General features: G+C 49.9%; 3 protein-coding genes across 7 annotated transcripts in view; 2 read left to right on the top strand and 1 right to left on the bottom strand.

The window, feature by feature from the left end:
• The window catches only part of PPP1R13L (protein phosphatase 1 regulatory subunit 13 like), a 34,759-nt gene extending 32,031 nt beyond the window's left edge, over positions 1–2,728 (top strand). Inside the window, exon 13 of the mRNA XM_084814613.1 lies at positions 149–2,728. Within this exon, the coding sequence (XP_084670739.1) occupies positions 149–187 (39 nt within the window). The 3' untranslated portion in view covers positions 188–2,728. The remainder of the gene's footprint in view (positions 1–148) is intronic.
• A 3,942-nt stretch (positions 2,729–6,670) lies between these two features.
• The window catches only part of ERCC2 (ERCC excision repair 2, TFIIH core complex helicase subunit), a 28,900-nt gene continuing 7,766 nt past the window's right edge, over positions 6,671–27,804 (top strand). For 2 of the 5 annotated variants that reach the window (XM_084814602.1, XM_084814600.1), the window contains exons 1-15: positions 6,671–6,739; positions 13,325–13,424; positions 13,834–13,911; positions 14,304–14,366; positions 17,824–17,937; positions 18,719–18,835; positions 19,529–19,645; positions 20,356–20,479; positions 21,933–22,029; positions 22,849–22,982; positions 23,512–23,680; positions 23,972–24,090; positions 26,883–26,952; positions 27,355–27,424; positions 27,576–27,677. In XM_084814602.1, coding sequence (XP_084670728.1) covers positions 6,735–6,739; positions 13,325–13,424; positions 13,834–13,911; positions 14,304–14,366; positions 17,824–17,937; positions 18,719–18,835; positions 19,529–19,645; positions 20,356–20,479; positions 21,933–22,029; positions 22,849–22,982; positions 23,512–23,680; positions 23,972–24,090; positions 26,883–26,952; positions 27,355–27,424; positions 27,576–27,677 — 1,479 coding nt within the window. In that variant the 5' untranslated portion in view covers positions 6,671–6,734. Of the gene's footprint in view, positions 6,740–12,849; positions 12,934–13,324; positions 13,425–13,833; positions 13,912–14,303; positions 14,367–14,642; positions 14,785–17,823; positions 17,938–18,718; positions 18,836–19,528; positions 19,646–20,355; positions 20,480–21,932; positions 22,030–22,848; positions 22,983–23,511; positions 23,681–23,971; positions 24,091–26,882; positions 26,953–27,354; positions 27,425–27,575; positions 27,678–27,804 lie in introns of those variants that run through there. The other 3 variants (XM_084814604.1, XM_084814601.1, XM_084814603.1) reach the window with 3 other exon arrangements.
• KLC3 (kinesin light chain 3) overlaps positions 25,070–27,804 on the bottom strand; it is a 34,926-nt gene continuing 32,191 nt past the window's right edge. The window contains exon 12 of the mRNA XM_084814609.1: positions 25,070–26,256. Within this exon, the coding sequence (XP_084670735.1) occupies positions 26,233–26,256 (24 nt within the window). The 3' untranslated portion in view covers positions 25,070–26,232. The remainder of the gene's footprint in view (positions 26,257–27,804) is intronic.

The raw sequence follows: 27,804 nt of genomic DNA, 5'->3' as shown, positions 1-27,804 counted from the left end.
GCAGCTGGCACTCTGCAAGGCTTTACGTCGTTAACCAGCAGTGGGCTGTAGGAATCTTTGATGCGGCATTTTCTCTGCCTGGTGGACTTTTCCTTTTAATTAAAGGAGAAGCTCAACCTGTTTTGTTTTGTCTCCTCCTCCTCCTCAGCTCTTCCCCAGGGTGAGGCCCCAGCCGAGAAAGGCATAAAGTTTCAGAGGCGGGAGCTCCCTCACTGCCTTTCCAGGAGGAACCTGAGGAACGTGTCTGGACAGGAAACTGGAGGGCTTGGTAGTTTCCTGCGGTGACTGCTACGTCCACGCTTGCCTGCCTGCGAAGGGCTGTTTGTGGATCTTGTATCTGTGGACACTGAGTAATAATGGTGGAAGCAGGGAGAGAGATGCAAGGCGAGGGCCCTTTCCCCTGCTTGGCTGCCACTGGCCCTGCTGTGGGTGGAAGAGCATGAATAAGGGGGGCAGTGGGTTTCAACTTGGTTCCTAAGCTGTCTCCCAACTTGCCTTGCTCTCCCCCTGGTTCCTTATGAAGTCACCCAACACCGGGGATGATAGTATTGTTGTTGTTACATTACCCCTTTCCAAAGAAGCAAACGCAGCTGCTTTAGTGACCACGAGGTTTGCCCAAAGGCTACACAGGGACTCTCTAGCAGAATCCCACCCATCAGTCCCACAGCCTTTTGCTTGTGCTCCACCCTTGACCCCAGAAAAACTGCCCCTTCCCAGAGATTCTCCCTGATGCCTTTGGTGAGCCCATTTAGGGGCAAGGTCTGCTTTCACACATGCTCCAGCCATTTCTCCACCAACGGAACAGCTCCAGCTTGCTTGCCCCTCTGTACAAGGCCACAAAATGTGTCTCCTGCTCCAAGTTGGCCATGTTGCTTGCGTCTCTTTGGAACTTAGTGCAAGAAATAGGACCACGTTGGGTAGGGTGGCTGAATCGGGAGAAGTCTTCCTTTTCTCGTGTGTGGAAACAGACTGGCCTGCACTGGGATGGGGGAAGGCAGTCTATGTCCCCCCCTCACTTCTGTGATCATTGCTGGAGTGAAATCCCTCTCCTGTGAAACTTCAACTTCCAGCCCCAACATTACAACTGGAGATTTGGGGCGGGGGGCGAGGATGGAGCTTCCCTCTTAGTAGATGGCCAAAGTTTGAGCAAAGTAAAAAAATAATTAAAAAAAGAGCCTCATTCCTGGCTGGAAGGGACTGGACAGGATGGTACCCCAGCCTGGGAAGTATCCTGCGCTTTGCCTCTTCCTAGTCTGATTGTAAAGCCTTTGTAGAGGGCAGGCTTTTGAGAGATGGAAATGACGGTTGTAACATTGTAAGCTGCAGCCACAAGGGAGCTCACTTCCTGGTCCAGTCCTTTGCACCGTGTCTTTGCCCTTCATATTGCAGGAGTCCCAACTTGAATGCAAAAGAGAAGTTGTTCCTGTGCCTTCTCCCTCCCCAGATTTAAACCAACTGCAAGGGCTTCTCAACACACAGCTGCTCTGTTACACCTTGGCAGGGTCCCCTTTCCTTGAGGGACAATACCCGAAATGTCCAGCCTGAATTTGGGGGTTGGAAGGGTAACTGTACCAGGCCCAGCCCTGCTGCTTTGTGCCTAAGCCAAGGGCAAGCCCCTCCGCTGACCGTATCTGGCCTAGCAGGTACTTCTGGCTGGAGTCAGGGGTGGTGTTTGGGGGGGATTCAGTGGGGAGGGGGGTTGTAGAGTTTCACATAGATATGAAACCAGTGTTTTGTATAGCCTGTTAGGTCTGTCCCCGTCTCCCACCCACCTCACACACAGTGGGCTCTCTGGGACTCTGTTCTTTTTTTCTTCCACTTCTGGTGGTGGGCTGTTATCGGTTTGGATGAGCCCTCCTGTGAGCGCATCAATAACACTGGCTGGAAAACTGGAGACAGAACTATTAAAAGTTGAACTGACTGGATAAAAGTGCTGGTTGCATTCTGAGGCTAAGTGCCAGGTGGAGCACAAAAGTCCCTCTCTGCTGAAGGCTCGAAATAGCCGGGTGGGCAGGGTTGGGGGCTTCCCAACTGCCAGTACATTTAGGGTGCCCCTTCTTTGGTCCTGATCGAAGCGTTTAATTTAAAATGTCAGTAAGGGTGCAATCCTATGCAGCTTCAGACAGAAAAAAGCCCTACACCTCCCACCATTCCCCAGCCAGCCATGTTGGGAGTTACAGGACTTTTTTCTATCTGCACCTGCATGGGCTTGTGAATTGAGTAGCTGTGACTGAAACAGCTTTACGCAGTGATGCAGCCAGGACTGGACCTTGGGGCTAAAGTCGAGGGCCTGCAAGCCAGGGTCCCTCAAATAACCATCCAGAGAGCAGCTGCTGGCCATGCTGGCTGGGAACAATGGGAACTGTAGTCCAATGCAGCTGGAGGGCACCAGGCTGGGGAAGCCTGCTTTAAATGAATCATACTTTACATTTGTAATATGGAAACAAGATTTAGTGGACTAACTTACAGGTCTGTTGTACAGAGTGTTGAGATAATGTGAGTGTTTTATACATTTGAAATGTGCAGTGTAACTGCTAACAATGATAGCTAACAAACAAAAATTATTTTATTTAGAAAAAATAAATACACCCTTGCATACATCTGAAAGAAGCTTAACTTCAACCAAAAGAATACTAGTGAAATGGTCAAGAACATTAATTCTGTATAATTTGCCATTTCCAATATTCTGTATAATTTGCCATTTCCAATATTCTGTGTTGTTGTTCAGTCGTTAAGTCGTGTCCGACTCTTCGTGACCCCATGGACCATAGCATGCCAGGACTTCCTGTCCTGCGCTCTCTCCTGGAGTGTGCTCAAGTTCATATTCATTGCATCGGTGATGCTATCTAGCCATCTCATCCTCTGCCGTCCCCTTCTCCTTTTGCCTTCAATCTTTCCCAGCATCAGGGTCTTTTCCAGGGAGTTTTCTCTTTGCATTAGTTGGCCAAAATATTTCAGCTTCAGTATCTGTCCTTCCAATGAGCATTCAGGGTAGATTTCCTTTAGGATGGACTGATTTGACCTCCTTGCAGTCCAGGGGACTTGTAAAAGTCTTCTCCAGCGCCACAGTTCGAAAGCACCAATTCTTCGGCGCTCAGCCTTCCTTATAGTCCAGCTCTCACAGCCATACATCATTCTGTAGTGTCACATAAAAAAGCTATAAATTTGTCCATAGAGATCACTCACAATTCTGTATTTTAAAGGCATTTTTGAACCATTTATAGAGGAATGCAGAAGGAGAGGATTACAGTGCAGTCTGTTTATGTTTACTTGGAAGTAAGTCCATCTGTGTTCAATGGAGTTTACTTGCTGTTAATTGTGTTTAGTATTACAACTGTAGTGGTGAACTGCTATGTCGCTATTTCCCGTGCAGGCCTATGCACGTGAACAATGGATCTGTGTTGTGAACTTCCTGAGCCAATTAGAGGCCAGTAAGTGGCCGTAATTGGGCCTTTAGGCCTTGCTTTCCCATAAAACCTCCAGAAGCAGCAGCTTCCAAGGCTGGGGAAGAAGGTAGAACAGGGAGGCCTGTGGGTGCCGGAGGTGGCAGCGTGAGACGTGGGGCTGCCTGGTAGAGCCGGCCAAAACATCGCAAGGGAGCATCTGGGACCCCTCACAACACCCCAGCTGCCTCTCTGAGGGGCCCCACAGCCAGCGAGCAGAGTGGGAGAGGAGCTCAGTTTTATCACAATTGCCTTTATGAACTGTTAAACAAAGGAAACATGCGGGGAGCATGGAAACAAGCAAGTTTGATATTAAAAATGTGGCCACAACTCAGATATTGCTAGAAAGGGAAATCTGCAGGTGCACTGCGAGGGTCACTTATGTCCTGAGCATGCTGGTCATCAGAAGCGCTGGCTGGGGAATGCTGGGAGTTGTAGGCCTTATCTCTGTCTAAACATGCATAGGATTGCACCCTTAAAGTCTCACAAATTAGGGCAAAAGGAGAAAACCCTGTGACCAGTACTGCTCTCTTCCCTTTTTGGGGGACCATCTCTGAATACACTCCCATAGCAGGCAGCTCTTAATTTCACAGCTGTGGGGGCTCCTGGGAGCCAGTGGAAATATCCCACAGCCAGGATTTCTCACGATATTTCAGCCAGCTCTCAGGAGCCCCCATGGCCCGGCTCGCTGAATGGTTCTGTATCCTACAGCTGCCCCAGCCTCCCACTCTGGTACCCAGCAGCCTCCGAATCTTGACAGGATTGTGCCCTAACCAATTAAAAACAATGGAAACTTTCCATCAAATTATCCAGTTGCTTCATGATAAAATATAGTATAGCTGTAAATGGTCAAGGACTTAGCCCTGCAAATCCAAAGATAGGCAGGGGCTGGCTGGCTAGCTTCTCCTGCCATAATGAATGCTTCCAGCTCCTCAGCCTCGTTGCCTTCTCATGATGCCAGTTGTGTTTCCAAGCCATGAAACAACTTACCAAAAGCCGAGAGTCCCTGAGCCCAGTGTGAGTTTCCTTGTGGTACTCAAAGCCCAGTGTCCTCTGAGAGGAGACACGGGGAAAGCCAAGGGAGACCTGAGGCAGACTGAGACAGAGCACCTATGGCCGAAAATGTCCCGAAAACCATTTCAGTGGAAGGCCCATTGGAAGTCAGAGAAGGAGGAGTTTGATGAGGAAGAGGAGTGTAGAGGAGAGGGAGGAGGAAGGAAGATATTTCCCTAAGAAACAGCAGGAGCAGGCCTCTGGTTGTCCAGTGCTCGGGCATCACATAGCGGATGGCATGGAGGAAGGGGCCACTGCCACAGATGGAATAAAAATTGGAGCCATTTAAATGTACATATTATTGTCTTGTGTCTTTCTGCTTGAGTTTGGGGGGCAAGTCTCTTGTAGTCTGCTCATAGGATTCCAGTTGAAGCTAAGCGGTAACCCTCCATATCCTCGCCCTCTCGCGATGCTGGATGTCTTGCCAGGCCACAAAACATCTTATATTGTATTTTAATGTTTTAACTTTTGTAAGCTGCCCGGAGAGCTTCAACTATGGGGCAGTGTAGAAATGTAATTACTAATAACAACAACTCAGGCTGCAATCCCAAGCATGCATATTTAGGAGCAAGCTCCATTCAATAGTAGGAATGGTGGAGAATTCCGCCATGGACTCCAATGAGGCCGGATTCTTTAGAATCTTTAGAATCCGGCCCCCCCGGAGTCCGTGGCGGAACGGAGCACTCACCTCCACCTCCCCACAGAATCCGTCCAGGTCGGATCCGTCCCGCCGTCGATCCTGCGGAGCTGGCTGCCTGCTCTGCATCACTGCTGAATGTCGATACGGCTGGCAGCCATTGCCATGCCATATCGCCGCAAGTCTCCTACGCAAGGCTGGCGTAGTGGACATCATTTGCAGCTGTAAAGCTGGTAGATTAGCTTAAATGCAGCCAAATATTTGCGTAGCCTATCACGTCAAAAAACAGGGACACAAATGGCGTTAGTGGATGCCATTTGCAGCTGTAAAGCTAGTAAATTAACCTAAATGCAGCCGTAAATGGTGTATGTAAATGGGACGGATCGCCTCCCCCCACGGGTGGATTCCCCCCCCCCAAATGACAGGGAATCCACCCATTCCTATTCAATAGAATGGGGCTTACCTCTGAGTAGACATGCATGGATTTCAGATGTCCATCCCATTTAACTCTATGGTACCTGTCAGTGCTAGAGAAAGGCAGCCTTTCTCTAGCACTGACCATTGGGGGGGAGAGGGGCCTGGCTTGCCTGAAGCTGGAGGCTCCTTATCCCTCTTGTAAGGAAAGGGAATGCAATGAATATGGACTTGAGCACGCTCCGGGAGAGAGCGCAGGACAGGAAGGCCTGGCGTGCTCTGGTCCGTGGGGTCACGAAGAGTCGGACACGACTGAACGACTGAAAGGGAAAAAGAGCAAAGGAATAAGGTGCAAGCAGAAATATTCTAATCCACATCTGAGTCCTGCCTCCTTCTTGGCTCAAATAGCTGTTAGTTCAGCCACCTACCCTGTACACACCCATGTGGCCCTAAAACTAGCAAATGGTAATTTAAAAAATATAAAGTAATATAATTGTGATTAGCCACTTGCCTAGCCGCCTATTGTGGCAAGTTAGAATATTACCTCCAGGCACAGAGGGAACTATCAGTTGGAAAAGAGCTAATTTTTCCTTCAGGCATTCTATGCAATACAACATGAGAGGCAGGCTAGTAAGCATGCTTGAGGACTAGCAACTTTGGCTCACTTATTTCAATACTTGACCAATGATTGTGTTTTCCTTTGCCACGTGTTACTTCAGAAGAGGCCGAGCCCCTTTCCACTAGACTCTGCACTGAAAATGCCCAGAACTCCAGAAATCACAAGCTGCTACATTATCTCCCCTTGCAGATTTTCAGCCAGGAAGAATGACAGGGGCCTTTGCATCTCCACCCCAGTCCACGCTTATTCAGGGCTCGACTACTCCAGCCTAACCTTAGTGACAGCGTACGATCGGAGCTTGAGCGGCTTCTGATGCCTGCGCCCAGTGCAGCCGAACTCACTGGCTTGGGAGTCCGTGATACTGCTTGGTGGGCGGAGGCACAGGCTTTCCTCCCCCCCTCCAACTAGCCAATAAGAGCGGTCTGGCGACTTTTTCTGGCCAATAGAGCCCGAGCGTGTGGGGAAAGGCGTGGATAGGAAAGAGGGCTTGGCTTGGGGAGGACCGGGGCGAGGACTGCCACTCCGCGCGGCGGCAGCAGCGGCCAATGGGATTGGAGCGGGAGAGACCATGAAGTGAGTACGGGCGGCGGGAGGGGGGCGACTGGGAAATACCATCAGGGCAACAGGGAGGGGGCGTTAAGAAGACGCGGGGCGGCGGGGAGCGGAAGCGGCGCATCCCTGCAGGGCGAAGCCTGGGCGAAGGGCAGTTGCGGGCGGGGATGGGCGGCCGATGCCCCCGTGGTTTGGCGGGGCGCGCTAGGGGCGCGCGGGGAAAAAGCCCTTCCGGGGGTCGTGGGCAGCCCCCCGGGCACTGACCCCCCTGGAGTCAGTGGGGCGCGCTCCGGGGCTGCGCCTCGGGCTCCGGCCTCGAGCAGCCCTTCAGAGGTCGTTCAAGGACTCGGCCGGGGTGGGTAACCAGGTGGCTGCGAGATGTTTTGGGCTACAGCTCCAATAGCCCCTGCCCATTAACGGTGGACCCCTGAGGCTACGGTCACACTTCCCCGGGATTAAACCCCATTAAATGCGGCCAGAGTTCCTTTAGAATTAGCCTTTCGAGGTTCAAGGGGCAAATAGATCCCGTGAGACCAAGAGCCTAGTTGATGCAGAAGTGTTCAGACGGGCTTCCCAAAGGAGGGGCCAAATGGGCCGCACCACAGCCAGGGTGGTGTTGGTTCTGTGTGTGTCCCTGCGCCATAGTTGTCTTTTTGTTTGCTTTTAAAAATCAAATCGCTAACCTTCAAATTAAGGGGGGAAATGAAGGTCATGCCCCCCAGGCCATCTCTCTGTACCCCTGCTGGCTTTATCACATACAAATGCTAAGCATAAGAACATCAGAAGAGCCCTGCTGGATCAGATCAAGCGGGGTCCATCTAGTCCAGCATTCTGTTCACACAGTGGCCAGCCAGCTGTTGACCAGGAGCCCACAAGCAGGAACTCGAGCACAACAGCACCCCCACCCATGTTCCGCAGGAGGGCTCTGGATAGGGGTGAATGCCCCTTCCTTGTTCTCCTCGACTTCTCAGTGGCTTTTGATACTGTTGACCACGGTATCCTCCTGGACCGCCTGGAGGGGTTGGGCATTGGGGACACCGTATTGCGGTGGTTCCGGTCCTTCCTCTCCGGCAGGTACCAGAGGGTAGCACTGGGAGAGCAGGTTTCAGACCCGTGGCCACTTACTTGTGGGGTGCCACAGGGTTCCATCCTCTCCCCGATGCTATTTAACATCTATGTGAAGCCGCTGGGGGCTATCATCAGGAGGTTTGGGGTGCGGTGTCATCAATATGCGGATGACACGCAGCTCTACCTCTCGTTTAAATCTTCACCAAGGTTGGCCGTAGAATCCCTGTCCAAATGTCTGGAGACGGTGAGTGGCTGGATGGGGAGGAATAGGCTGAAGCTGAACCCTGACAAGACTGAGGTACTTTTGGTGGGAGACAAGAAGAGGCTGGGGGATGTTGACCTGGTGTCGAATGGGGTATGGCTACCCTTGAAAGACCAGGTCCGCAGCCTGGGGGTCATTTTGGACTCCCAGCTGTCCATGGAGGCTCAGGTGTCAGCTGTGAGCCGGACAGCGCTGTATCAACTCCATCTGATACGGCGGCTACGCCCCTTCCCGACCATCTGCTCCCATCGGTAGTACGTGCCCTGGTCTCCTCTCGTTTAGACTACTGTAATGCGCTCTACGTGGGGTTACGCTTGAAGACGGTTCGGAAGCTGCAGCTGGTACAGAACGCGGCGGCTCGCCTGATTAAAGGCAGCCGCCGGCGAGATCACATCACTCCAGTGCTGAAGGAGTTGCACTGGTTACCAGTTGTTTTCCGGGCCAAATTCAAGGTGTTGGTTTTGACCTTTAAAACCCTATATGGTTCCAGCCCAGCCTATCTTAAGGAGCGCCTCCAGCAACACCAGACAGAGCGCCTCCAGCAACACCAGACAGGCCGCTTAACAAGATCAGCCTCGGATGGCCTTCTCTCTGTCCCATCAGCCAGGACAGCTAGACTGGTGGGGACGAGGGAGAGGGCCTTTTCTGTGGTGGCCCCCACCCTGTGGAACTCCCTCCCTAGGGAACTCCGTCATGCCCCCTCTTTAATGAGCTTCCGTCGTGCATTAAAAATGTGGTTGTTCAGGCAGGCATTTGGGGTGGGTTAAGGTATTTTAGAAAATGTTTTTATTGTAGAATTTTATTGTTTTAAACTGTTTTATTGTGTGTTGTACATCGCTCAGAGTGGCTGGGTGACCAGCCAGATGGGCGATTAATAAATTTAATAATAAATAAATAAATAAATAAAACTGGTGTACTGCCTCTGATATTGGAGATAGCTCATAGCCATCAGGACTAGCAGCTATTGGTAGCCTTTTCCTCCAGGAATTTGTCCAACCCCCTTTTAAAGCCATCCAAATTGGTGGCCATCACTACATCCTGTGGTAGCAAATTCCATTGTTTGTTTGTTTGTTTGTTTGTTTATTTATTTATTGCATTTATACCCCGCCTTTTTTCCTCTTGCAAGGAACCCAAGGCGGCTTACACTATCCTCCTCCTCTCCATTTTATCCTCACAACAACAACTTTAACTGTGTGCTGTGTGAAGAAGCCCTTCCTTTTATCAGTCCTGAATCTCCAACCAGTCGGCTTCATGGGATGACCCCACTGGGTTCTAGTATTGTGAGAGAGGGAGAAAAAACACTCCCTATGCACATTCTCCACACCATGCATAATTTTGTATACTTTTATCATGTCTCCCCTTACCCTCCTTTTTTCCAAGCTAAATGATCCCAGCTGTTGTAACCTTCCCTCATAGGGGGGATGCTCCAGCCCCTTTAGTTGCCCTTTTCTGTACTAAATTCTGCATAATTAGCAGTTCATGTAAACCCTTCCAGTTACTCTTAAAACAACCCTATAAGGTAGGTCTGTGTTATTATCCCAATATTGCAGATAAGAGGCCGAGAGACTATACTTGACTGGTGAGTTCATGGCAGACCTGAGATTTTAACATTGTTGTTCAGTCGTTAAGTCATGTCCAACTCTTCGTGACCCCATGGACCAGAGCACGCCAGGCCTTCCTGTCCTCCGCTCTCTCCTGGAGCGTGCTCAAGTTCATTTTCATTGCATCAGTGATGCTCTCTAGCCATCTCATCCTCTGCCGTCCCCTTCTCCTTTTGCCTTCAGTCTTTCCCAGCATCAGGGTCTTTTCCAGGGAGTTTTCGCATTAGGTGGCCAAAATATTTGAGCTTCAGCTTCGGTCTCTGTCCTTCCAATGAGCAGTCAGGGTTGATTTCCTTTAGGATGGACTGATCTGACCTCCTTGCAGTCCAGGGGACTCGTAAGAGTCTTCTCCAGCACCACAGTTCGAAAGCATCAATTCTTCGGCGCTCAGCCTTCCTTATAGTCCAGCTCTCACAGCCATACATTACTACTGGGAAAACCATAGCTTTGATTATACAGACCTTTGTCAGCAAGGTGATGCCTTTTAATTTCATGGCTACAGTCACCATCTGCGGTGATCTTGTAGCCCAAGAAAATAAAATCTGTCACTGATTCCATTTCTTCCCCTTCTATATGCCAGGAAGTGATGGGGCCAGATGCCATGATCTTCGTTTTTTTAATGTTGAGTTTCAGACCAGCTTTTGCACTCTCCACTTTCACCCTCAACAAGAGGCTCTTTAGATCCTCTTCGCTTTCTGCCATTAGGGTGGTATCATCTATGTATCTGAGGTTGTTGATAATTCTCCCGGCAATCTTAATTCCGACCTGTGATTCATCCAACCCGGCGTTTCTCATGATGTACTCTGCATATAAGTTAAATAAGCAGGGCGACAATATGCAGCCTTGTACTCCTTTCCCAATTTTGAACCAATCAGTTGTTCCATGTCCGGTTCTTACTGTTGCTTCTTGGCCCTCGTACAGGTTTCTCAGGAGACAGGTAAGGTGGTCTGGTACTCCCATATCTTTAAGAATTTGCCAGAGTTTGTTGTGATCCACACAATCAAAGGCTTTAGCGTAGTCAATGAAGCAGAAATAGACGTTTTTCTGGAATTCTCTTGCTTTCTCCATGATCCAGCAAATGTTGGCGATTTGATCTCTAGTTCCTCTGCCTCTTCGAAACCCAGCTTGTACTTCCGGTAGTTCTCGGTTCGCATACTGCTGAAGCCTAGCTTGTAGGATTTTGAGCATCACCTTGCTGGCATGTGAAATGAGCGCAATTGTGCGGTAGTTTGAACACTCTTTGGCGTTGCCCTTCTTTGGAATTGGAATGTAAACTGACCTTTTCCAGTCTTGTGGCCACTGTTGAGTGTTCCAAATGTGTTGGCATATTGAGTGCAGCACTTTAACAGCATCATCTTTTAGGATTTTAAATAGCTCAGCTGGAATACTGTCATCTCCGCTAGCTTTGTTGTTAGTAATGCTTCCTAAGGCCCACTTGACTTCGGTCTCTAAGATGTCCGGCTCAAGTTCAGTGACCGCACTATCATGGACATCAGGATCTTTCCTGTATAGTTCTTCTGTGTATTCTTTCCACCTCTTCTTAATCTCATCTGCTTCTGTTAGGTCCCTGCCTTCTTTGCCCTTTATCATGCCCGTCTTCGCACAAAATGTTCCCTTGAGATCTCCGATTTTCTTGAAAAGATCTCTAGTCTTTCCCATTCTATTGTTTTCCTCGATTTCTTTGCGTTGTTCATTTAAGAAGGCCTTCTTGTCTCTCCTTGCTATTTTCTGGAACTCTGCATTCAGTTGGATATATCTTCCCCTTTCTCCTTTGCTTTTCCCTTCCCTTCTTTCCTCACCTACTTGTAAAGCCTCCTCAGACAGCCAGTTTGCTTTCTTGCATTTCTTTTTCTTTGGGATGGATTGAGTTGCTGCCTCCTGAACACTGTTACAGACCTCCGTCCATAGTTCCTCAGGCACTCTGTCTATCAGGTCTAATCCCTGAAATCTATTCCTCACCTCCACTGTATATTCATAAAGGATATGACTGAGGTCATACCTGAATGGTGTAGTGGTTTTCCCTACTTTCTTCAATTTCAGCTGAAATTTTGCAAGAAGCAGCTCGTGATCTGAGCCACAGTCAGCTCCAGGTCTTGTTTTGACTGACTGTATAGAGCTTCTCCATCTTTGGCTGCAAAGGACATAATCAATCTGATTTCGATATTGACCATCTGGTGATGTCCATGTGTAGAGTCGCCTCTTGTGCTGTTGGAAAAGCGTGTTTGCTATGACCAGCATGTTCTCTTGGCAAAACTCGATTAGCCTTTGTCCTGCTTCATTTTGTACACCAAGACCATGCTTGCCTGTTATCCCGGTGATTTCTTGACTTCCTACTTTAGCATTCCCATCCCCTATGATGAAAAGGACATCTTTTTTTGGTGTTAGTTCTAGAAGGTGTTGTAGGTCTTCATAGAACCGATCAACCTCAGCTTCTTCGGCCTCAGTGGTTGGGGCATAGACTTGAATTACTGTGATGTTGAATGGTTTGCCTTGGATTCGTACTAAGATCATTCTGTCGTTTTTGAGATTGTACCCCAGTACTGCTTTTCCCACCCTTTTATTGACTATGAGTGCTACTCCATTTCTTCTAAGGGATTCTTGCCCACAGTAGTAGATATAATGGTCACCTGAATTAAATTCGCCCATGCTTGTCCATTTTAGTTCGCTGATTCCCAAGATGACGATGTTCAATCTTGCTATCTCATGTTTGACCACCTCCAGCTTACCTTGATTCATTGATCTGACATTCCAGGTTCCTAAACAATATTGTTCTTTACAGCATCGGATTTTCTTTTCACCACCAGGCACATTCACAGCTGAGTATCCTTTCGGCTTTGGCCCAGCCGCTTCACCCTTTCTGGCGCTACTTGGAAATTCCCTCTGCTCTTCCCCAGTAGTATATTGGACACCTTCCAACCTGAGGGGCTCATCTTCCGGCGTCATCTCTTTTAGCCTTGTGATACGTTCCATGGGGTTTTCTTGGCAAGAATACTGGAGTGGGTTGCCATTTCCTTCTCCAGTGGACCACATTTTGTCAGAACTCTCCGCCATGACCTGTCCATCTTGGGTGGCCCTGCACGGCATAGCTTATAGCTTCACTGAGTTACGCAAGCCCCTGCGCCACAACAAGGCAGTGATCCGTGAAGGGGGATTTTAACCTGCAGCTGCCCAATTCACATCTCTTTACAGTACTGCTGTGTTACCTTTTACCTGATCAGTTCATCTTTCTTTTATTTTTCTTATATGAACATCAATCCTGCTTTCAAAATTACATATTTAGATAGGTAAATTTTGAATGGTTTTAGTATTACTTTGAGAACAACCTTACATGTAGCCCATAACTGATGCTGGTTAATGCTGGGGCTTGCTGGACTGTCCCTATCTGAATCTACCCACTTTCCCCGCAGAGTGCTAGGCTTTGCATAAAAAACCCTTTTAATCAAATTAGACCAAGGAGATGGGAATGGAAGAGGAAAGAGGAGGAGATAATCAGATGGCTATGGGGGGCCAGGGCCAGTGAGGCAGCGTCATGGGGGTATGTATAGCTCTCATAGAAATGGAGAGCTTTAAAACAGGAGTAGAATGACTTTGAGTCAAGCAGCTCCTTAAGGACAATTCCTTTCATGGGTCAATTTTATTTCCCTGATGCCTTTGGCTTTTTTTTTCCTCCCTCAGGTTGAACATAGATGGATTGCTTGTTTATTTCCCCTATGATTACATCTACCCAGAACAGTATTCATACATGCTGGAGCTCAAGAGGACACTGGATGCCAAGGTTTGACAAAAGCAAGGTTGCGGTGGGGTGGGTATGCCATTTTTTGTGCTTGACCTAAATGGGAATAAGACACTTGTTCCATAAACAGCTAAATAGTGAGGTATATTGGAGGAGATTGTGGGAAACTCCTGGGATGAGGCAGGTGGTGTGGAAATGCAGGCAGGCCTGCAAAAATGCTCCCACCTGCTTGCTTGCCCAGATGCGTAGAAATTCAGTGCTGGCGCCTAGGTAGTTTGAACTTTCACCAACCCCACCCCATTCCACTCTGCTCCTCAAAATGTGATGCTGGCTTCTAGGAACTTGAAGCTATTTCTTTTTCTGATCCTGGAATGGAGAGGAAAAGACACAAACTACGTAGCTGGCTGCATGCCTGTGAGGATGTAATATGCCCTTTCTGTTTCTCCACCAGGGTCATGGTGTGCTGGAAATGCCCTCAGGCACTGGGAAAACCATCTCTCTCTTGTCTCTCATCGTGGCCTACCAGCGCGTGAGTATAGTTCAGCTATGGGCTCTTTAGATTGCCTTCCAGATGCATGCTACTCTGAGGCCCCTGTCTGTAATGTGGAGGTGATAACAGCAACAGGGACCAACCTTACAGGGCTGTTGAAAGAAGAACCCAGAGAGGATAAAAGGGCTGAAGCTTGTGGGACAGTAAGTACAGCTGTCCCAAGGTGAAAGCAGACATTCCTGGGGGGTTTGGTTCTCAGTTTCGGAGGAGGCTGGAGAAAGGTGGAACCCTGGGCAGGAACATAACAACCACATATGGCTGGCTAGTGTTCCATGGGGCCTCTCAAAGGGAGCACCCCCATCTCACAGGCATCCCCCCCGCCCCCAAGTAGGAAGTTTCCAAGCTGTCCTGACCTTTTCCCTCCTCCCTAGGCTCACCCTCTGGAGGTCACCAAGCTCATCTACTGCTCCAGAACTGTGCCGGAGATTGAAAAGGTAAACCGGGGGTGGGATGGGGGAATTGCTTGTGTGGGGGTAAGATGTCTTAGCATCGCACTTCGAGTTGCACAGAGGAGCACACATCAGACCAGCCCTACTGCCTTCTGGGTATACCTACAACCAACTCATATCAGCAACTAGCAGCAACAGAGGGCAGCAGCTTGAAGAACAAGAACAAATATTGGTTTATATTATTTTACACCTTTGTATTTTTAATATGTGCCTGGGCAGCTCAGGGGGGCAAGGGGGTGCCACCATAACTGGTCATGGGTAGGGAGAGGTATGGCGTTGGGGGATTAACAGGCCAGTTGAGGAGAAGGGGGCTAGGTACCTTACATCTATCCCCTCTTCTGGTTCTTCCCCCAGCCAGATGGTTCCTGGCAGCCTTACCAGCTTGCCCTTGGCTGAATGCCAGGTCAGTCCAAAATAAAATCTCCCTCACCCATGATTTGATTGTGGATGAAGGGGGGTGATCTGGTATGTACTTCTGAGACCTGGGTGGGGGAACTGAGAGGGGTTACTGTCTTCCAGCTGTGCCCTCCTGGGTTGGGGGGGGTTGCTGTAGTCTATAGGAATACAACCTCTCTAGGCTTCCTGTTCATTCGAGTGCAGGTCTTGAGTGTCTGTAGGTTATGTTGGGTGCCTGGGACAGATTAGGGATTCTTCTGGAGTCCCCGCCCACGCTGCTACCCATCAGACTCCCTGCCTGAGCTGACGGAGGTGGTCTCAGACTTGGTGTTGAGGATCCCCAGGATGAAGGTTCTGGGGAATCTCAACTTCCATGCTGAGGCTGCTGTATCCGGGGTGGCTCAGGACTTCATGGCTGCCATGACAACCATGGGACTGTTTCAACATGTCATCGGCCCAACGCATGTAAAAGGAGACACGCTTGATCTGGTTTTCTCAGCAGGGCAGGAGGATGATGATCTGAAAGTGCAGGAATTAACATCTGTCCCCTTGTCATGGTTGGATCACTTCCTATTGAGGTTTAGATTCTCAGTGGCCTTTCCCTTCTGCAAGGGTGGGGGACACAGTAAAATGGTCTGCCCCCAGAGGCTAATGGATTCCAGAGGGCTCTGGAGGATTTTCTTGCTGGTATGGCTGGTGCTCCTGTCGAAGCCCAGGTTGCTCTGTGGAATGCAGAGATGACTCAGACGGCTGACATGATCGTCCTCAAGCGCCCTCTCCCTCTGAGCAGAGCCCGGCCAGCTCCTTGGTATACACCTGAGCTGAAGGCAATGAAGCAAAAGGGAGCGGGCTAGAACGCAGGTAGAGGAAAACTCATGCCAAGTCCGACCGAACACAGGTTAGAGCTCACTATCGAGCCTACTCGGTGGCAGTGAGGGTGGCAAAGAGACAGTTCTTTTCCACCAGCATTGCATCTCCTCAGTGTCCTCCAGCGGAGCTTTTCCGAGTGGTTCGCGGCTTGTTACATGCTGGGCCAGGGAGAGAGATGGTGGAACCCTCGGTAGCACTCTGTGACGAGTTTGCATGGCATTTTGAAGATAAAGTCGCTCTGATTCATCATGAATTGGACACCACGATTAACACAGTTCCACTAGTAGAGGCGTCCAGAGCACTGCCTTGTCCAGTTCTATTGGATGAGTTTCAGTTATTGAGGCCCAAGGATGCGGACAAGGTGCTTGGCCAAGTCTGGTTGACCACCTGTGTACTTGACCCTTGCCCTGCATGGCTTATTATATCCAACATACAAGGGATGTCTGGCCAGGTCCAGGGGGTTGTAAATACCTCCTTGAGAGAGGGAGTGGTGCCAGCCTCTTTAGAGGGGCTGCTTCTGAAAAAGCCTATAGTTGTTAACATCCCCGGTGGCCAACATCCCCTTCCTTGGCAAGGTGTTTGAGCGGGTGGTTGCAGGACAATTCCAGGCACTCTTGAAGAAATTGGATTATTTAGACCCATTTCAATCAGGCATCAGGCCTGCTTTTGGAACAGAAACTGCCTTGGTCACCCTGTGGGATAACCTTTGCTAGGAGAGGGACAGGGGGAGTGCAACCCTATTGATTCTCTATAGGTTGTCTGAGTTCAGAGTTGGAGGCACTGCACTGCAGTGGTTCTGCTCCTACTAGGATGGCCAATTCCAGAAAGTGGCACTGGGGGATTGTTGCTCTGTGCCTTGGCAACTATGCCATGGGGTTCCACAGGGCTCTATTTTATCCCCCATGCTGTTCAACATTTACATGAAACCGTTGGGGGAGGTTATCCAGAGGTGTGGGCTGAGGTGTCATCAATATGTGGATGACATATTTTTTCATCAAACCCAGGGGAGGCAGTGGCTGTTCTGAATCAGTGGCTAGGCACAGTACTGGACTGGATCGGGGCCAACAAACAGACTCAATCCAGACAAGACAGAGGTACTGATAGTGGGTGGCTCGTCTGCCCAGCTAGGTGATGTTCATCCTGCTCTGGAGGAGGTTTCACTCCCCCTAAAGGATCAGGTTTGTAGTTTGGGGGTGCTCTTGGCCCTAGAGCTGTCACTCAGGGCACAGGCCAACTCAGTGGCACAGAGCACCTTTTATCAGCTTAGGCTGGTATACCAACTATGTCCTTATCTGGACAGAGATAGCCCAGCTACAGTTATCCACGCTCTGATAACCTTTCATCTGGATTACTGCAATGTGTTTATACGTGGGGCTGCCTTCAAAAACAGTCCAGAAACTTCAGCTGATCCAAAATAGGGTAGTGAGACTGTTAAGAGGGACTGAGCGATGTGATCACATTACGCCAGTACTTTTCCAGCTGCACTGGCTGCCAGTCCATGTCCGGGCCTGATTCAAAGCGCCGGTATTAACATTCAAAGCCCTAAACGGCTTGGGGACAAGTCATCTGAAGGATCACCTCCTCCCGTGCCTGCCCAGACCCTAAGATCATCTTCAGGGGCCTTCTTCGTGAGCCCCTGCCAAAGGAAGTAAGGTGGGTGGCTACCAGGAAGAGGGCCTTTTCTGCTGTGGCACGAGCTCCCTAGAGAGGTTCACCTGGCCCTATGTTGTGCTCCTTTTGGCACCAGGTGAAGACCTTTTTATTTTCCCAATATTTTAGCATCGTAGCCTTTTAGCTCTGCTGTTTTAAATCTGTATTTTAAATCTCTGCATTGCTGCTAGGTTTTATTCTGGTTGTGCTGGTATATTGTGGTCTTAAGCTTTCATATTTTATATTGTTTTATGCTGTACTTCGTGGTTTTAATTTTGTGACCCACCCAGAGAGCTTCAGCTATTGGATGGTATAGAAATGAAATAAATAAATATAAGCAGATAAATGTCTGTAGGAAGCCATGACTGGGAGGCCTTTGGGCTTGGGCCGAGCATCTCTAACGTTTCCTGTGTGTTCTGGAACTTCAAAAGGGGATGGAGTCCTTGTTGGCTTCCTGGAAGGGTGGGCTGGGCTGGGGGGAGAGATGATTGAGGAGGCTTTTCCATGGCAGCTGCATCTTTTCCAGGTCATTGAGGAACTGCGGAAACTTCTGGACTTCCATGAGAAGCAAACGGGCGCAAAGATGCCCTTCCTGGGCCTGGCACTCAGCTCTAGAAAGAACCTGTGCATCCACCCTGAGGTGCTCCCCTTTCATTCAAAGGCCGGGCTTCATGCAGTGCTGCCCCAGGGGCTGATCCCTGAGTCACACCTGTGTTGCTTTGGCCGTGAGGGCCCTCCGAATGGCCTTGCCTTGGGTTTGGCGTCCTCTCTTCTCGCTGTGGTACTCCCACTTCCCTTTTCCTTCTCCACCTTTCGTTGTTTTGCTGTGTGATCACAGTGGTACATGCTCCTGCGGCCCCCGCATCTTCACTATTACCGGTTACATTTTTATCTACCTTCCAAAGGTGGATACAAGGTTCTTGCGTGCTGCCATCCTCCACTTTATCTCACAACATCCCTGTGAGGTGGGTTGGGCTGAAAGAAAGTGGCTGGACCAAGGTCCTAACTGGGCTTTGTGATTTGAGCACAAGGTGTCTCCTATCCTAGCCCAGTCAGTGGGGGCTGGTGGCTCCGATGTCAGTGGGGCTGTGAATCCACTCCGGGTTTCTGGAATCCTCCACTGAGCCCAGCCTGGTGCCCATCTGGGAATGAGGGGAGCTGCAGTTCCACATCAGGTTGAGGAAGGCTGCCCTGACGATTAACACCACACTGGGACCTCCAGACCACTACCTGAAGCTGAATCAGGATCTGTCCCACAGAGTTTTTTGTGGTATGGAAGGGTGTGTGTATGTGCAGAGGGAAAGGAAGGGCACCAGAGTTGTGATTGGTGCTGGGGGACCTCGGTATGCCTTGGGGTCTTGGGGGGGCAAGTGAGCAATTATCCTAAACCTGTGGGGGGTTGGCCCCATTTCTCATCGCAGGTGAGCGCCTTGCGCTTCGGGAAGGAGGTGGATGGGAAATGCTTCAGCCTGACCGCCTCATATGTACGGGCACAGCAGCAGCAGGATGGCAGCGTTCCCTCCTGCCGTTTCTTTGAGGTATGGGGGTGTTGTGGGTGAAAGGGTGTGTGTGCAGGCCAAGGCTCCCCAGCAGTTTTGATCATCCCAAACCCCCCGGCCCAAGGAGTCCATATCACAAGGGGATTTAAGGAAGGGTGTGTAGCTCAGTGGTAGAGTCCCTACTTGGCATGCAGAAGGTCCCAGAATTGATCCCCAGCCGCTCCAAGCAGGGTTGGAAGAGGTTTCTGCCTGAACCCCTGGAGAGCCGTTGCTGCCAGTCAGTGTCAAGAATACTGGGCCAGGGGGACCAAGGGTCTGACTCAGTGTAAGGCCCCTTCCTATGTCCCTAAGAGGGGTAGCACAACTCTGCAGGTACAGAGAAGGCTGACGGTAGCGATGGATGAATCCGCCTATTTCCGGCCTGTGTTGCTTTTGCCCACATTCACCTCTGTGTCCGTTCCATCCTGTTCCCACATTAATCCGCGTCTGAAAAACAAAACCCGCACAAAAATTCACATTTAAATACGAATTAAAATATGCATTTCTAGCTGTATTTTCTCTCAAAACACACATACCAGTCTATGCTGCATGGACATAGCCTGGGTATAATCCCGTTTTATGATAACGGTCTATTTTGTCCCTCCGCAAATGTGGACCGAGATGGAGAACCATCAGCATTTTAGAGGGGTGTTTCAGCTCTTGATGAATGCCATTTCCTTCCCGCCTTGGCAGGAATTTGATGCCCACGGCCGCCAGGTGCCCCTCCCATATGGTGTGTACAACCTGGATGACTTGAAGGCCTACGGTCGACAGAAGAGCTGGTGCCCCTACTTTCTTGCCCGATACTCGGTAATGTGGCAGTTGCAAACATTCTCAGCCCTCTGGCGTCTCTCTTTGCTGCAAAATAGATAAACGGTATTTGTGTTGGTCCACTTGCTGTTGAGAATATCACTTTTTGTGCACCTTTGACTAGCACAAAAGTTCTCTTTAATCAAGCAGAAGGAAAGACTATTGCCTAATATGCCATCCCCATTTTCCTTGTAAAAACTGCAAGTTCCTAGTCCTAATGGCTGCTAAGATACGATTGCAAGTGTGGAGGAAATGCCTGCTGATAAATATCAGAAGCCAGAGGGGTGACTAAATAACATTTCGAGTAGCTGGGGCTTGGGCTTTGGTGTCCTTGCCCCTTCGCTGACTAGTTAAATCAGAATAGTATATGCAAAATAAGAGATTCTCTATTCTATTTGCAGGATTTATATAGGGTGCAGAATTTTGCTGCCTGAATGCAACATTTCTGAATGCAAACATCCCTGGCTATACCTGAGGCTTCATTACTTTTCTTCCCTGCCTGCTGAAGTTTTCTTTGTATCTTGAAAGCTTGTATAGGTAGAAGTAGTACAACTCCTGACTATTGATTTTGGGGGCAGGGAAGCAGGATTGGTTTCTTTTTTAAAAAGAGAATTAGAAAAGCAGAGTTCTCTGGGTGTAATTCCTAGTCCAGTTCAAATTTTCATGAGATGTCTGTTCCAGCTCTGCTGTTTCTCTCCTCTTTGGATCAGATCCTTCATGCCAATATTGTGGTGTACAGTTATCACTACCTCTTGGACCCCAAGATTGCTGACCTGGTCTCCAAGGAGCTGGCCAAGAAATCCGTGGTTGTCTTCGATGAGGCTCACAATATCGGTATGCAGGAGGGTAGCAGGTGGGCTGCCCAGCCTTTGTGGGGGTCAGAGGAAGGTTATTTTGTGGGGTCCCACTTGATCTGTCACATTTCTTCATGTTAATGCACAACAAGCCTATGGGACTCACTGCCACATGGTGCTGTGATGGCACCACGGCAGAGGGAGCCTTGATAGGGGTGGATCATATGGAGGAGGGGTTGAACAGGGTTCTTTGGATCGTCAGATGCTGGGGACAAGCAAGGGGTGCCTCTCTCCATCATGCCGTGCTTGTGAGCGTCCTAGGAGCATCAGACTAGCCACTGCCGGAGGCACAGAGCTGGGTTAGATGGGCCTCGTGGCTGACTTCGCATCCTAGTTCTTTGCTCCTCTTCCTCCTGCCCTGGTGATGGTGCCCAGGAAGCTAACTCTGTGTTGCCCGCTCTGGCAGTGGCTCTCCAGGGGCTTCCCCAACAGCTACTCCCTGGCCCTTTTCTCACTGGAGATGGGGGGGGTTTGAATCTGGGCCCTTTGACATGCAAAGCAAAGGCAAAGACGTCTTTCTTCAAGCAGGCCTTCGGCATGTAAGCTGTTCTGATGGCTTGGGTCCTGTTTTTATCTTTTTACTGCTGTGTTTTTTAATCGTATTTTAATGTACTTGTTTGATGAGTGCGATTGTTTATGATTATGTTTTTATTTTAAATGTTGGTTTTTATTGTTGTTAGCCACCTTGAGACCATTTGCTGGTAGAAAGGCGGGGCATAAATTAATTAAAGGCGCAATCCGATCAAGATGCCCATCAGCCTCTGAACCTGGAGGCTGACGGGCATGCTATGCAGAGCGGGAGGAGCGTGGAGGTGATGTTCGGCTGCTCACTCCTCCCGCTCTGCGTTTTGGCCAGATGGGCTTTTTTTGCCCATCTAGCTGGAGCTTTGGAGCAGGAGGGAAGGAAGCTGGGCAGGCCAGAGGATTCTTCTTCAGCTGGCCTCCCCAGTCCCCTCTCCTCCCTGCCCACAGAGCCACCCCCTTTCCCTCCTAGCCAAGGCTGCTTTTGCAAGTTCAGAGAGGCGGCCGAGGCAGTTCTGTCTGCGCCGGCTGCGAGGGGGCGGGGAGCTTGGACTCTTGGGTCCGCAGTTGGAGCGCTGTCCCCAGCTTCGGGTCCAGGAATCCATACTATCCTATGCCCCCCCCCCCCGCCATGCTGTCTAAGGGCCATAAGATTGGTCTTCCTGTAAACACATAAAGTGCGTGCTCTGCCAGTCCACTTCAGCCCCCTCCACAAAGTGTCTGTGAGCTGGGCAAAGTGAGCTTGCCGCACAGGACGACGGCTTGTCCCCTTCCAAGGGCATGGGCTGGGCAGGAGTGTGGCACAAATGCAATGCTAGAAAACTGCTGGTCTTTTGGTTTTGGATTCTTGAAATCTTGCTTGGAAGCAACCTGGTGGGCTCCCACCGGCCTGCCTCTTTCTTGACCCACAGATAATGTCTGCATCGATTCCATGGGAGTCAACATCACACGCAAGATGCTGGACCGCTGCCAAGGCAACGTGGCCACTCTGCAAGCTGCCATCCAGAAGTGAGTGAGTGAGGAGGTGGCAGTTTCCTTTCCTGCACCAGAGCCTTACTGGGAGGGCACGGGCATTCAGCCCACTGAAATTATGTGCCAAGATGGCCCAAATGGTGCCACACATGTTCAAGCATCCATAGGGCTAGAAACATGAAATGGTTTTAATTCTGAAAGCTGAGGAACTCGAGGAGCTGACTTAGGCCTTCTCAGGAGTGGCACCCGCTGTCTGGAACGCTCTTCCACGCATTGCTCAAGAGGCAGCAGTGGGGCTGGGCTTTAATCACCTCTTGAAGACATACTTGTCTACATAGGCCTGCCCTGACTTGTGATGGACTGTACCACAGCTCCACTTTATTATGGTCTTTCTTGTAATGTTTTTCAGTATTTATTAAGCTGTTCTTCCACTGTTTTATGTTGGTTTTTATACTGCATTATATGGGTATTGTGTTGTGCACCGCTTTTAGGACATTGAGCAGCATAAATAAATAATTGCTAAATAAAATACATAGGAACCTAGGGAGCTGGCTTATACTGGGTGAGACCCTTGGTCCATCTAGCTTAGTACTGTCGGCACCAATGGTCAGTGGTTCTCCCCCCGGGGTTTCAGGCCAGACTTTCTCCTGCCCTATCTGGAGATGTTGGGGATTGAACTGGGACCTTCCGCCTTCAGAGCAGGGGCTCAGCCACTGAGCTACGGCCCTTTCCCTTTGTTCATTCCATGGTCTGTGGGTTTTCTGCGCTCTTCTGGAACTTGGCAGGGCCTTTGGGCGCTGCCCTCTGTACCCTTGTTGCTCCCCCACCTAACACCAGCGCACGCCCCTTCTGCAGGATCAAGGAGACGGATGCGCAGAAGCTGAAGGAGGAGTACGGGCGCTTGGTGGAAGGGCTGCGGGAGGCCAGTGTTGCCCGGGAAGCCGATGTTTATCTGGCTAGCCCGGTGCTGCCGGACGAGATCCTCCGAGGTGGGTTCGCGTGTGTCTCTGCAGCGGGAGCTCAGGCATTGCGCTTCATAGAGGGCATTGATGCCACATGCCATCTCAGCTCTGATATTTGGATCCAAGCTTCCTTACAGATGGGCTTTTGAAAAGACAATAATTCAGGGGGAGGGAGGGGGGGTGTATCGGTGGCTATTGGCCGTGCTGGCGGAATGGTGCCTCCGTGGGTAGAGGCGGACCACCTTGAGTACCGGACCCCGGAAGGTGATACTGGGGCATGGCCTTTCCATCATGCCGTAGCTGTGAGCTTCACAGAAGCATCTGGCTGCCCCGTGTTGGAGACAGGGTGCTAGGCTAAGTAGACCTTTGGTCTGATCTAGTCTAGGCAGTTCTTACTTTCTTAAAACAAGTTGTCTTGCATTTGGCTCTGGTGTCAACACACACATGTAGCCACGTGGCCTCCTCCTCCTCCGGTCCCAGAGCCTCATGCCTGTTTGAGCTGCTCTGTGTGGGGCCGTGGCAATGACTGATACGTCCCACACTGCCCTCTTGGCAGAGTCCGTGCCAGGCAGCATCCGGACAGCGGAACACTTCGTGGGCTTCCTGAAGCGCTTTCTGGAATACCTGAAGTCCCGCCTGCGGGTGCATCACGTGGTCCAAGAGAGCCCTCCGTCTTTTTTGAAGGATGTCTTTGAGAAGGTCTGCATTGAGCGCAAGCCCCTCCGGTAAGCGGGGTAGGGAGAAGCTCTCTGAACTCCCTCCCCCTCCCCAGGACTGGCCAGTCCTTGGCATCTTCTAGACCTGCCTTCCCCAACCTGGCATGCTCAAGATGTCTTGGACCACCACTCATATCATCCCCAGCCAGCAGGACCACGGTAGGCATGGAGACATGCTGTGCCCCACTCTAGGACTTGCACCACAGGGAGAGGAATGAATAAAAGTGTGTGTGTCATGGGGGCACCCTACATGGTGAATGTGCATCCTTGTACAAAATCTGATAATTGCTTTCTCTGCAGGTTCTGTGCCGAGCGGCTCCACTCCCTCCTTCGCACGCTGGAAATTGCGGACATCTCTGATTTCTCCCCCATTACGCTGATTTCCAACTTTGCCACGTTGGTCAGTACATACTCCAAGGGTAAGAGAAGCCTGTGTTTGATTGAGTTGCTTAGGCCTTACAGAACCTTGCCTCTCTGGTAGGTTTTTTTTTTTTTTTACCACATTTGGATGCGGAGATTTGCCAATTGTCTTCCTGCGAAGTTTCCAAAACCAGCAGTGCTCAGATGAAAGACGCTTTTCTAGAGCTGAGTTGCTTGATCAAAGCCAAGTTCAAGGCAAGAGCTTGGCTGCTTTGCAGATTGGGGTTAGAGAGGGAGAGTTTCACAAAAGCAGGGCAGCCAGCTGACTAAAGTTAAATAAACTTGTACATAAAAATGACTATGCGAACCCAGAATCTAAAGGAACTGGATTTGTAAGGCACCTCTTCCAAAGGGCTCAAAGTGGATAACGGCAACCCCATTTGGTTCCCTAAAAAGAATTGGGTCTATGCATGCCAACATTTTTAACACATTGGACCAAGTCTTGCTGCTGTTAATGTTGGTATGAGGCAGTCTGGTCAGAGTGCTGGTTGAGGACTGGGGAGGCTTTTAGCTTGGGGAGGGCGCTCTCTCTTAAAGCTAGGCCTGTGTTCTGCAAAGGGCCATTACCACAGCCACTAATGGCTTTCAGCAGTACCACAGAACAGCCAGATGCATGGGATGCTGGGAATACTAGTCCAACACATCAAGCTGGGGAAGGCTGCCATAGAACCATAGCATTGGAAGGTACCGTAAAGATCACCTAGTCCAACCCCCCTGCTCAGTGCAGGCTCTGCACTGCAAGATGCAGCTACAGCATCCCTGATGGATGGCCTTCCAGCCTCTGTTTAAATGCCTCCAGCAAAGGAGAACCCAGGGACCGGTTTTGTCCTTCTCTGCCCATTCACACCTTGGCTGGGTGTCCACAATCCTCCCCATTAGTGGGGGAGGGTGGGGGATATGGTAGTGATACCACTCGCAATACACGTTTCTGGTCTTTATGGTTGCAAAGAGATGCTCTTCAATAAAATTCCCAGGGTGGTGTACAAAATTTAATAACACAGTATAGCAAACCTTTAAATGTACACATTTAAAAATATACCAAAATGTACTAAAAATGCTCAGAGCAGCATAAAAACAACAGACATGGATAAGACAAAACAGATCAAGTTGAACTAAAATTACTGAGAAAATAAGAAGCCCTTTGCCTGGTTCCAAAGTGACATCAGAATAGGTATCGGGCGAACACCCCTGGGGAGAACATTCCCACGGAGGCGGCCTTTTGCCCAGTAGCCACCTCTTGCCTTTTCAGAGCCTACGAGACCAGAGGGAAGTTGGGTGTCTCTCTGTGAACAGATTTCTCCTGCTGCTGTAAACAAGGCTGTTTACAGGCCTGGCGTAATGGCCCTGTGCCTGCCTGGCGAGCCGGCAGGAGGCTCTCCCCTGTGCCAGGAGTTGGCGTTGCCTGTGTGCAGAACAGAAGGGCGCTTTCCTTCCCCAGGCAAATGGTTTCTGTGCCAAAGGCAGCTGCGCCATGCATCAGGCCGAGAGGAGAAGGGAACGGGCTCTGTGCTTGTGTGTTTCTGACGTTGCCACAACATATAAATACCACATAAGTCTCTTAGGTGCTTAGCCTGGCGGCTGAGTCCATCCTGCTGCCTTTAAGAAGCTTAATTTTTCTTTCTTGGCACTCAGACAGAAAGCTTTCTCTTGTCTGTTGCTGTCCAAGCAGCAAGGACCTCGCCCAACTTGCAGGTTAAAAGCTGCAACAGCGAAAAAGGAAGTCCCCCACTCCGGTAACACTTTCCACATCAATTTGCACAGGGGTGTGTGTGTGTGTTCGTGTTCTAGGGTGCGTGTGACACCTCACTGGAGGCACTGGGCAGGGCTAGAGGTTGTCACCAGGCATGAACTGAGAGTGCACCCAAACCACCCAAACACTCTGCTGTGGCCGAACGTTCCTGAGGAAGATGGTTGTGGTGGACAAGCCACCTTTCAGCAAAGCTCGCCTGGCAGCGCTGATCTTCTCCTTGAGCGAAGCCTCCCCAAACCACCAGGACTACCTCCCCATCCCAGAAAACTATTGAAAGACCACACACAATCCCAGTCTGATGTGAATTTCACTGTATACCAGGCTGTGGCAGAAGAGATGATAACTGCGGCATTGTACCTATGCTCAGGGTTCCGCACCAGTAGGGAATCCACTATGAATGTCTGTTCTCCAAGTCCTGCCAACAAATAAATAACCTTTTTCAGAGAGGTCTTAAGGAACTCCCATTCATTTGATGACACTTGCATAGGAGGCTTTCTTGGGGGATCAGGCCCTTTCATTAAGTACTCCATTTCTAAATAGGAACTAGAAACACTGAGGAGAGGAGCTATCCAAAATAAAGAGAGGTTCAAATCTACTCTGGATAGAGCATCTACCTCAATCATAAACAATTTTTATTTATAGAATTTACAAGTTGCTTCTCTCTGTGTGTGTGTGTGTGTGTGTACGCACACACACACATTTTTTCCAAGCACATTGGCATATAATTCATAAGAATGTGAAACAACCGTTATTTTAAAATACACCCAATCAACACCAAAACAGCAGTGAGAAATTCTTGTTGGCATCAAATACCTGGCTCTTTTTTCTGTGCAGCAATGAAGACTAGAAGCTTGCCTCTCCTTGACACCTTTTTTTAAAGGAAAGCTGAGCTTTCTCTGGAATCTACCTAAACAGTTTAGCTTCCTAATTTTGTGTGAAAAGGCAGAATGCAGGCTTTTGTTGATGAGTACGCTCATACATACATACACACACACACGCACGCACACACAGCCCAGTCATCTATGTTTTATCTTGCTATAGGTTTTACCATTATCATAGAACCATTTGACGACCGGACTCCCACCATCACCAATCCAATCCTGCACTTCAGGTGAGGGTTATCATGCCTTCCTGTGAATCAAGGGTGTACCCACATTTTGGGACTCTCGGTGCAGCTTGGGTTGGGTTTTTCTCATCTCAAAAAATATGCTATAGAACCAGCAGAGGAAGATGGTCAGGTGTGAAGGCAACGGCCATCCCAAGGTGGCTGGGGGATTATGGGAGTTGCAGTCCAGGTTAGGGAAGGTTGGCTTAGAGAGTTGGTTTTGTGGCCAGTTCCTAAGAGTATGTGTCACTGTCTTTGGCTGGGTGGCTGGGAAGAATCTCTACCTCTTAGTCTTTGGTTTTTAGGGGAATACTAATATCCTTCTGGGGTCACAGCAGTGTGCACAGAATAGGTTTGAGGAGGAAGTTGTCCTCTGCCTTCATCCTGATGCCCCCTTCCTCCCCGCAGCTGCATGGATGCCTCCATCGCTATCAAGCCAGTCTTTGAGCGCTTCCAGTCGGTCATCATCACCTCGGGAGTAAGTGTGCTGTTTGGAGGGTCCAGCGTTTCCAGCAGTGCCTTTTCTGCAGGCCTGAATTCTCTGTTTTTCTGCATGGGATGTGACTGGTGGTGGGTAGCCATTGTGGGGGGGTTTACCTCAAGCCAACTTTCTCCTCTCTCTGGCACAGACACTTTCCCCACTGGATATCTATCCAAAGATCCTGGACTTCAGGCCGGTTACCATGGCCACGTTCACCATGACCCTGGCCAGGACCTGTCTGTGTCCGATGGTGAGTGCAAGAGGCCGAGCAGAGTGAGTGAGCAGGAGAGCACCTCCCCCAGCGCAGCTGTCTTAGATTGTAGCAGCAAGGAGGCAAGACAGCTCTGGCTCCTTGTGTGTGGAAGGACCTTTCGCAG

This window comes from Heloderma suspectum, chromosome 10, assembly GCF_057233095.1.
Source record: "Heloderma suspectum isolate Gila_16-S chromosome 10, 16-S_ref, whole genome shotgun sequence".
NCBI classification, from domain to species: domain Eukaryota; kingdom Metazoa; phylum Chordata; class Lepidosauria; order Squamata; family Helodermatidae; genus Heloderma; species Heloderma suspectum.
Note: the sequence above shows the minus strand (reverse complement) of the source record. Positions and strands in the feature narration are given on the sequence as shown.